Below are 10853 nucleotides of genomic sequence, written 5' to 3' on the forward strand. Positions count from 1 at the left end.
ATCATGCTCTATTGCCAGGCTGGAGTGCAGTGGCGCCATATGGGCTCACTGCAACCTCTGCCTTCCAGGTTCAAATGATTCTTCAGCCTCAGCCTCCAGAGTAGCTGGGACTCTAGGCGCCTGCCACCACGCCCATCTAATTTTTGTATTTTTTTTAGTAGAGACCGGGTTTCTTTATGTTGGCCAGGATGGTCTTGATCTCTTGATCTTGTGATCTGCCCACCTCTGCCTTCTAAAGTGCTAGGGTTACAGGCGTGAGCGACGGCGCTGGGCCTATTTTTTAAAATTTATATAAGTATTTTTAGAGACAGAATGATCTAGACATTTTGCTTTGTCGCCAGTCTAGAGCTCCTGAGCTCAAAAAACCTGCCTGACTTGGCCTCCCAAAATTCTGGGATTACAGGCTGGAGTCACTTTGCCTGGCCTAGGTTTTTATTTTTATTTTAGCAAAACATACATTCATTTAAAACGCTGAGTTATTGTCTAGTGCCAATGTTTTATTGTTATTATTTTCTTTTTGGAGACGGAGTCTTGCTCTGTCGCCCAGGCTGGAGTGCTGTGGCGCCACCTTGGCTCACTGCAAGCTCCGCCTCCCGGGTTCACGCCATTCTCCCGCCTCAGCCTCCTGAGTAGCTGGGACTACAGCTACTGGTGCCCGCTACCACTCCTGGCTAATTTTTTGTATTTTTTAGAAGAGACAGGATTTCACCATGTGAGCCTGGATGGTCTCCATCTCCTGATCTCGTGATCCACCCGCCTCGGCCGCCTCGGCCTCCCAAAGTGCTCGGAATACAGGCGTGAGCCACCGTGCCCGGCCTCTAGCGCCTAGTATTATTGCATAATACTCACTATTTTTCTGACTGTGTGAAAGAGTAATGATAATGCTTCAATTATCATTATCTTTCTGTAAATTTAATTATCTGTCTTTTAAGGATGTGGTAATATTAACCAGTATATCCCCAAATTAACAGACAGTGCAGGAACAGTAAACATGCCAGAAAGTTTTTGTTGATTGAATTAACATAGCAGCCTAGAAGAACAATGATTCTTAGCTTTAGACTGGAGAGGTACCTTACCTTGATTTGACTGTTTTACCTTGGAGAGTAAAGGCTAGCTTTTTCTGATTTGGAGAAAGGTGTGAGTTCTGCTCTAACATTTTCAAGCAGGGTCCTTCTGGAAAAGTCATTATAGATGGTTGTTGTAGTTAAAGAAAATAATGAGAGTAGAAGAGCTTAGTGAGCTTTCCTTCTCTAAACCAATCACTGGCAATTAAGAGTGTCACTGATTTTCAGATTATTCAGACTCACCTCTTGAGAGTATAGGTTGATGAAACCCTTGAACCCTAAGCAATTTGGTGGACACTAACACCTCAGAAAATCTGACATTCTTCTATGCAAGAAAGTAGAGTTTGGAAAGCTGGACATGTGTCGATTGGAGAACAGTTGTTTTTTCTAGAGGTTGATGTCGCTTTGTGCCTTAGTTTTCCATTTTTCCTATTTCTGTCATTGCAAATTAAATCCTATACTTCTCTAGAAAAAAAAGGATATTATTCAATCACAACCTGATTCAAACTTTGCTTGGATCTTTGTCTCTTCAGGGTAGGAGAATAAATTCTTGTGGTTTTCTTTCCTTAGGAAAATGGACTCAGACTTCTCACATGCCTTCCAGAAGGAACTCATCTGTGTCATCTGTTCGAACTACCTGGTAGACCCTGTCACCATCTGCTGTGGGCACAGCTTCTGTAGGCCCTGTCTCTGCATTTCCTGGGAAGAAGCCCAAAGTCCTGCCAACTGCCCTGCATGCCGCGAACCATCACGGAAACAGGACTTCAAAACCAATATTCTTCTGAAGAATTTAGTGACCATCGCGAGAAAAGCCAGTCTCTGGCAATTCCTGAGCTCTGAGAAACAAATATGTGGGACCCATAGGGAAACAAAGAAGATGTTCTGTGACGTGGAAAAGAGTCTGCTCTGTTTGCTGTGCTCCAACTCTCAGGAGCACGGGGCTCACAATCACTATCCCATTGAAGGGGCCGCTGAGGAACACCGGGTAAGAGATAGCTCTGCAATCACCTGAAAGCTGGAGGGTGGCAGAGTTAAAGAGATTAGAAGGACGATGAGAATCATCGTGGTGATTACTCTCTTCTTTACTGAGTGCCAGGTGCTGTTCTTGGTATCAATTATGACATTTGGATAAAACGTGCAACTCTACGTTCCTTCATGGAGCTTGCACCCAAAAAGAGACTGATTAAGTAAATGTTCTTATTATTGACTCTACAGTTCAATGCTAAAGGCATTGAAAAGCAACCAAAACTACAAGTGCAAAGAAACGTATTTTTGAAATATATTTATATTACTGGACAAACGAGTATGGGGATAGCACACTAGAAAATCAGGGGGCTAGCATAGTGGGTTCTGAAGCAGGATGTTTCACTGAATTTAGCCAGGTTACAGGAAATCTTGACTCTTCAGTTTTCTAAACTGTTCTATATTCTGAAACCTCAGAACTGAAAATATCAATTGAGGATGAGCAGTGAAAAAATTGTTTTTTTCCCTTCTCTCTAATGTATTTATAGATTACATCCCTTGCCTGCGTATATCATTCAGAGTGTGGAATCTATGGTATTTGACTTTCTGTTTTTTAACCTCATAATTCTTTTGCAGGAGAAGCTCTTAGAGCAAATGAGGATTTTATGGAAAAAGATTCAAGAAAATCAGAGAAATCTAAATGAGGAGAGAAGAACAGCCCTCCTCTGGAGGGTAAGTATGAGACCGTGAGTCCTCACAACCAGCTTGAGATAGGCATGCTGACAACATTTATATTAGCAACTTGAGTTGAAATTCTCATATGCCAGATTTTGTCCTGTGTTTATTCATAGGCTGGAAAACAACCAGACTCTTCAATATCATGCTTGTTCAGGTTTTTTGGAAATGTTCTTCAGATAAGTAAAAAATAAATATAAATTCTGAAGGGCAAGTATGAGCTTAAAATTAATAAATATTTCAGGCAGAGTTTTCTGAATAAGATGAATTATGTAATATTAATTACATAGTACATAATTGAGAAATAAAGTTATTTAATGGTGAATATGATGTTGTCCAGAGGGAAGAAATCAGGTAGGAACAGTCATTTAAGAAATGTGCCTGTGCTGGTGAAGTCTGATAGCAGAGGACCCAGATGATGCCAGTTCATGTAGGAGAAAATGTAACATGATGAAAAGCTGAGGAGAAGGGGTAAAAAATGACTGGGGGAGTGAGAGAATAACTATGTCAATATTGAGAGGAGAGACACAATGCAATGGAGATTCATGTTCTTAGAATGGCAGGGCAATACAGAGCCTATGGCTTTTGACAGAAGAAAGATAGGAGACAGAAAAGAGGTAGTCGGTTTGAGAGATGGGGGTTAAATTTTTTACTAAGATCCTTTTTGTGTGATGGCTTCTGATTCTGATTATAATATACTAAAATCATTTCTACTGACAGTGATTCTTTAGTCTGTGAAGTACAGAGATGTGAAACAACAAACTAATTGAGTAACAAAGATTATATATATTATCCATGACAATTTGACAATCAATCATAAATTTTACTTGTTTTCTAATGGTATTTCAGATTTAAGAGGACATATATTTAAACATTTAAATCTGAAGGGCTAATTTGCAGGTGTTTGGGAATTGATGAATTACTTAAATTTTGAAGGAAGGTCTTGTTTAACTCATCAGACTGTTTGTAAATGATGGAAAATAAAAGAAGGAATGAGGAGGATGAATTTGTGGGTTCTGTGAGGTGGAAGTAGGCCTGGGTATGTAACCTACAAAATCCATGTCCCTACAGGGCGATGTGGTTTTACGGGCACAGATGATCAGGAATGAGTATAGGAAGCTGCATCCAGTTCTCCATAGGGAAGAAAAACAACATCTAGAGAGACTGAACAAGGAGTACCAAGAGATTTTTCAGCAACTCCAGAGAAGTTGGGTCAACATGGATCAAAAGAGTAAACACTTGAAAGAAATGTATCAGGAACTAATGAAAATGTGTCATAAACCAGATGTGGAGCTGCTCCAGGTAAGAATGGAGGATGCCCCTTGAGATACTTTGTATTAGCTGCCCTTTACATCTTTGCCTTCCATTGGGTACCCAAGACATTATTTCTTCTTCTCCCACATTGATGGTGAGAGCCATATAGAGATAAACGATAACTGCTAACCTAATCTTCGAAATAAACCTTTATGAAATTGTGCAACTAGATTTCCATAGAACATTTTCTACCACAAGCTTCCTCCTCCAGCACATTTCATTAAAACCGTGGAAGAAAAAATTTCATGTGAAAATTCTACTTTTGTCTCCAGTGGATAATCCATAGAAATTATGGAAAAACTAACATTTCCTTCTTCCTCCTTTTGGGAAGTCCTAGGTTTGAAATGCTCTTAATTTCAGCCATATTAACCTTTGGGGGCTAGCCCTGAAAAAGACTACATTGTAGACAGCTGCAGCAATGCGCAGTCACTACTCACACCTTTCTCTCTCATGCAAATTTAGGGTCCTGAATTTATCAGAAATTGATTCTGTCAATAGGTCTTACTGGTATAATTGCTAGAGATGAGAACACATTTTAAAAGAGTTGCAGTGATAGTATATGGCAATTCTAAAGTTTTCAAAGCTAAAGACCAGATAGGCAGAATAACAACTTTTTTGTTTGTGTGTTTGGAGAAAGAGTCTTCTTCTGTCACCCAGACTGAAGTCAGTGGCCCAATCTCAGTTCACTGCAACTTCTGCCTCCTTGGTTCAAGTAATTCTCCTGCTTCAGCCTCCCGAGTAGCTGGAACTACAGGCATGCACCACCACATCCAGCTAATTTGTTTGTATTTTTAGTAGAGATGGGTTTTTGCTATGTTGTCCAGGCTAGTCTGGAAATCCTGACCTCAGGTGATCCACCCACCTTGGCCTCCCAAAGTGCTGGGATTACAGGTGTGAGCCACCTCACCCAACAAGAATAACAACTTTCTAAAGAAGTCATTTTTTCTTTCTCTCTCCCTCTCTACAGGATTTGGGAGACATCGTGGCAAGGTATGTATGTCTTTGGTCATCAGTGCAAGCTGGAGCACAAGGCATGCCATGAAAACATCAAGCTGTTTCCAACAAAATGAAAACATAATTTACTAACACCATAATGTGCCAGTGTGATGGTGTGTGTATGCGCGTGTACTCATGTGTTTGTGTGGTGTGTTGAATGTTACCTATGCCTTTTATCAGACATTAACCTTTTCTTAGTTTCCCAAGTGACTCAGGGGGTTATGTTTTGAATAGTTCAATGCAGAAGTTGCTAGAATACAATTGCCTGTTTTTAGGATTCAGAATCCTAATTAGAGATAAACTATTTGGTGGCAGATAGGGAGAGAGGCATTTATCTTTCAGTGGCAGTAGGTTAGAAATGGAGTGAATAGTTAGAAAGATTCCCTAAGAGCCACAAACCCATCCTAGGATTGTGAAGGTACATTACCATATCAGAAGTAGATTTGAATGAAGCATTTTCTGTTGGAATCTATTAAACACAGACATGGGAAACTTAACCAACTCAACCAACTTCCTTGCAGGAGTGAGTCTGTGCTGCTGCACATGCCGCAGCCTGTCAATCCAGAGCTCACTGTAGGGCCCATCACTGGACTGGTGGACAGGCTCAACCGCTTCCGAGGTGAGTGTCACCCTCTTGGTGGGATCAACATGCAATGCCTTCATTTATGGTTTTCTATGGGCAGCTTTACCAGTGTAATCATCTTTCATCTAGAAGAAGAGAATAGTCTGTGAATAGGTATTTCTATTTATAGTTTCACTATCATCAAACTGACCAGAATAAATAAAATCTGGTGAAATGTAATAGGAATCAGCCACATAACAAATTTCTTAGAAAAATAAAACATGCAGAAGGGCCCTTGAGGACTTTAGGAAGCATTCCCTGATACAATTTCATGTATACAATTATTACATGAAATATACAGAGCTAAATTAATTTAGGACATTTCCATTTCAAATTTAGTGCAGTTAACAACTGATTTGAGTGACAGTGTTTTTTAAAATACATTTCGGGTGAAGTTTCACAGCATTTATAATTTTAGTCACGTTTTTAATCCACAAAAGCATACATGAGTAACTTATATAACAGCGCAAAAACTGAGAATCTGTGAAGCATAGAAACGTGATTTAGTGGTTGATGAGGCCTTAGATAGAACTCCAGGATAGATGATGATAAATCTAGCAGACGAAAGAAGCCTGTGTCTGAATCTGACATGAAAGTCAGATAATTCTTGCAAGGAATCTGCACTTTTCAGAAGGCAGATTCAGATTTTCTCTTTAAGTATGAATTTGCTAGCTTCAGTGGCAGATTATAATATTTCTGGCAAAATGGTAACTTTTTATTTGGGTCTAGGAATGCTCCCCACCTCATCTCCCGTCCCCAGCCTCCTGCTCTGCCCTGACAGAGAAGAGGCAATGGAGGTTAATTTTATTGCTATGGACTTGGCTGCAGGGCAAGAGCTTCCAGTTTTTCAGTTGTTACGAAAGGTCGCTCAACTAGACATAGACATGACCTTCCTCCCCTTTATACTTTTTGAGTTTATAGAAATTGTGATCATTGTAGTTTAGCTAATTACTTGTACAGATATACTAACACCCTTTGATTCCAACATTTTTCCAGACAGAAGTTTCTTTCTAATCTTGACCTGTGTTTTCTAGTGAGAGTCTCTTTCTTATCTGAACATGAGAATTGATAAACTACTTTTCACTTGAACATTCTCTTTTTTCTACAGTGGAAATTGCCTTCACTTGGGAAGTCACCAATCACAATATCAGGCTGTTTGGGGATGTGAGAAGATTGATGTTTAGACGTGGATCTTTGAATTCTGACAGATCTGACTATTTTGCTGCATGGGGAACCTGGGTCTTCTCCTCTGGGAAACACTACTGGGAGCTGGATGTGGACAGCTCTTGGGACTGGGCTCTGGGAGTCTGTAAGGACTCCTGGATGAGGAAGAATAGCACAATGGTTACATCTAAGGACATATTTCTTCTTTTGTGCGTGAAGGTGGATAATCGTTTCAGTCTCTTGACCACCTCCCCATTGTTTCCTCACTACGTAGAGAAACCTCTGGGCCGGGTTGGTGTGTTTCTTGATTTTGAAGGTGGAAGTGTGAGTTTTTTGAATGTCACCAGGAGTTCCCTCATATGGAGTTACCCGGCTGGCTCCTTAAATTTTCCTGTCAGGCCTTTCTTTTCCACTGGCCACAGATGATCAGGATTAAGAACCCTGACTGTTTGGTAACTCCATATACAAGGGATCCCTTCACTGTTGATACAAAGAAATCATACTGTTCAGGCTTTTATCTGTTAGTGTCACTTCATTTTGTTGCTATTAAATAGAAAATATGTAAAATGCAAAGCCTTTTTGTACATTTTCTTACAATTAAAATAATCTCCTATGGCCCATTTCCTAAAATATGTATTGTGATTTTCAAGTGTTTGTGAATTTATTGGATGGAATTCTGGAAATATGTAGGTGTATGTTTCCAACTTAATGATCTCATGCAGGAACAAAATTTGCACATCACAGACTGACAGGATTTTGTACAATGCACTTGTAAGTGTGAACGTTCCCTCCTATTAATACAGTAAATTCTACACCTCATCACTTTAGGGGGAAAGATGTACTTTACACAGAAGTTTTCACTGAATCTTTGGGCTAGAATAGGAACTTAACAGTCATACATCCTATGGAGACAAAATACATTCTGAGAAATGCATTATTAGGCGATTTTATCATTGTGTGAACATCAGAACACACTACAAAAACCTACGTAGAATATCCACCTACAGACATAGGCTAATGGTACAGTCTATTGCTTCTCTGAGAAGTTGCTAGCAATGTCTGAGCAAGAACCAAAAGAGTTTAACCCACATGGAATTCTGCTATTTATTAAATCAAACAGCATCACCCAGGGAAAAATAGACAGATGAGCAGACTGTCTGTATTAAATGTGTTAATACTTCCAATTCACACAGACTGAATTCTCATTGATACTCTAGAGACCTGAGACATAACCATCACCTCATGTTACAGTGGAAACATATTAGTATCAGGGGGAAAAAAAAAACAACTAACTAAATTAAACCAAATCAAAAAACAAAACAAACATAACCCAGTTCTGATGAAAACCCAGTTTATAGTGAGTCCATTGAGTCTGTCTGCCCACCAAATGGTCATTTTCATGATCACTGATTAAATAATGGAAACAAACATTCTACTTCCAGTCCAGCAGATGATCCTGGCTGATGTCTGGGGTTCCTTGGTTGGGGCTGTTACCTAGAATATATTCAAACGACCTCTCCAGGTAGTCGCTTGGCCTTGCTCACAGCATAGTAGATAATTTTCCACAGTGAAGATTCCCACAGAGTCAGGAGAAGTCTATACTACCATTATGCTACAGAGTAAAACATCAGCTGCAGTTACAACCCTACACAAAATAAAGGGACTAGAACACACACAGCAGTAGCAGTCTTGAAGTTACATCATAGAAAGACAATGGGGGACGGAATATATATTTTAGCACTTTTTAGCGAGAATGGGGGAGGAATATAACCTACTACACCGACTCTTCCTAAGAAGTGGACATTGAGGATCTATATCCAGAGATTCAGGGTCCTGTGAAACGAGATCCAAAGAGCTCCTTATAGAAACACCATTCAGATTCCAGATTCCTGTAAAGGGGCAATCACCAATTAACCATGTTAATATTCTTTTGGAAATTTTCTTCAAGATTTGGTATCAACTGGACAATCATTATGAACACAACACAGCAAAATCACTGAGGTAGATGCACACGATACTGGAGTAGAGGGGTGGAAGGGGTGGTCCATCTCCTTCAAGGTGACCACGTACAGACACAGTAATTCTAGGACAGTGAGATAAAGAAGGTCAGTGCATCCTTGTCAGGACCCCTCTTCTGATGTCTGTATGTGGCTGCAAACTATTCATGTAAGCCTTTAGAATACCTTGTGCTTCCCAAGATTTCTTGATATTAAGATTCACTGACTGGGGTTCCTAGTACATAGAATACTTTCAGCATAGAGGGTGACAAAGTCTTTCCCTCAAAAGCCAGAAGTTCAGAAACCTGTAGCCGAGTCATCCACTGGACCTTACCAGTAAGTGTGGACTGAAGAGACAGATATTGGTTTGAAGCTCAGATAAAAGCTTTTCCATTCTCACTGCCTTGTAGACTCTCATACTCAAAAGGGAAGGTGAGGCTAGGTCCTGTGACTCTTCATTCTTCCAGACTGTGGAAGTTTTTGATGCTGACTCAGAGATATGTTCTCTGTTTACTAAAATCTAATGTCTATTAACATTCTGCTGCAAAAGAGATAGGCCGCGTCCTGTCACAGGCCTCTCACCCTGTGCCCATATGTTCCACTCCTCTGGCCCTTACTGAACCATGATGCCTGCCAGAATCACTCTGAAATTCTTCTGCGCCTCTGTCAGTCTTCTGGCCCAGTTCTCAGAACACAGGTCCCTGTCTATCTGCTTTCCAATGATCTGTCCTTGCCCTTCAAATTCACAACATAAGAAAAGTTGGTCATTAAAACATCCCAGAATGGGAAATAGGGGTTGCCTGTTTTGTCTGAGACCAGCAGTGCAGATGCAGGACTCTAAGGGAGGAGGAGAAAGCAAAAGTTGATGCCTTTGAAACTGCTCAGTCACACCCTTATGAATCTAAAAGGGTAAAAGGTATTCGGGGTTAACTAATGGCAACAGAAAGAGGACAGTCGAGTTCAGGCATATATGGAGAAGGAGAGTTTCTATCAGTGTCTGACACAAAGTAAAACTCTCTTTCTTTACCGGAATGCACTCATAAATGTGTCAGAAAAGTAAAGTTTGGTGAGGAAAAGCAAAGTTGTAGAGAACAAGGGATACTGATAAAGAAGACAAGAAGCAACATTTCCTGCACATGTCAAAATAATTCTTGAGTCCTTACATTTCCTGGAATTGGCATGAGGTTTCTACTGTGTATTTTCCACTGTGAAAAAGTCAGGCGAGAGTAATGTGGTATCATGGTTAAGAGCGATGTCTTGAAGCTAAATTGCCTGGATTTGACTCCCAAACTCACTGCTCATAAGCCTCATTCCCAGAGCAAAGTGCCTTTCTCAAAGCCTTGTGTATGGGTGTGGGGTGTATGGGTATATTAGGCATATATTTATAAAATATAGTATTTGTACATACACAGTAATTGTATATACGCAGACACAGAGTGACCATACAAACTGTACAAGGACAGTGGCCATGGCTGGTAATTGATTTTTTTTCTCATCAATTTTATAACAAAATTACTTACAATGAAATGATGTTATTTGAGGGTTTGATGTATATGAATCTTTCTACAACTTGCCTTTTTTATTATATAAATATGCTGTGGAGTACAGGTGGATGTTTTCCTTCATCGTAATCTTTCAGATTTTATTTCATAATTTTTTAGATTTATAAGAAGTTGGGAAGATGATAGAGACTTACATATTCCCATACCTGGTTAATTTTTACTCTAAAATAATCATCTTACATTTTCATTGTACATTTGTTAAATCTAGGAAATCAATATTGATACGTTACGACGAGCTGAACTCCAGACTTTATTCAGATTTCCCCCCAAGTTATTCGGTGGTACGTGCTTTTATTAGATTGAATATCCGGATTAGGATTAGATTGACCATTAATGATGAAAGAATTTGTGGGTGTTGACTGTTATTTAGCGCATGGATCCAGGGAAAACATTACAACCTTGACAGAATAAAAGCCAGGCCTAAAAATTCCATTGT

The 10853-nt window shown here is 39.8% G+C and overlaps 1 protein-coding gene across 1 annotated transcript; it reads left to right on the forward strand.

Annotated features, from left to right (window-relative positions):
• Positions 1-1638: 1638 nt before the first annotated feature.
• LOC720590 (tripartite motif-containing protein 43) lies at positions 1639-7490 on the forward strand. The gene is made up of 6 exons (XM_015128707.3): positions 1639-2049; positions 2664-2759; positions 3834-4064; positions 5044-5066; positions 5594-5691; positions 6803-7490. Exons 1-6 carry the CDS (start codon positions 1639-1641, stop codon positions 7282-7284), a joined length of 1341 nt encoding a protein of 446 aa, XP_014984193.3. The 3' UTR covers positions 7285-7490.
• The last annotated feature ends 3363 nt before the right edge of the window (positions 7491-10853 follow it).

Source organism: Macaca mulatta, chromosome 14 (assembly GCF_049350105.2).
Source record: "Macaca mulatta isolate MMU2019108-1 chromosome 14, T2T-MMU8v2.0, whole genome shotgun sequence".
NCBI lineage: Eukaryota > Metazoa > Chordata > Mammalia > Primates > Cercopithecidae > Macaca > Macaca mulatta.

Bases quoted from the DNA above. Each gene is read 5' to 3' on its own strand.
- LOC720590 (XM_015128707.3), top strand. From the start codon at position 1,639: ATGGACTCAGACTTCTCACATGCCTTCCAGAAGGAACTCATCTGTGTC. The intron at 2,760-3,833 runs GTAAGTATGAGA...ATGTCCCTACAG, and splicing joins GAACAGCCCTCCTCTGGAGG to GGCGATGTGGTTTTACGGGC. The intron at 5,067-5,593 runs GTATGTATGTCT...ACTTCCTTGCAG, and splicing joins TTGGGAGACATCGTGGCAAG to GAGTGAGTCTGTGCTGCTGC.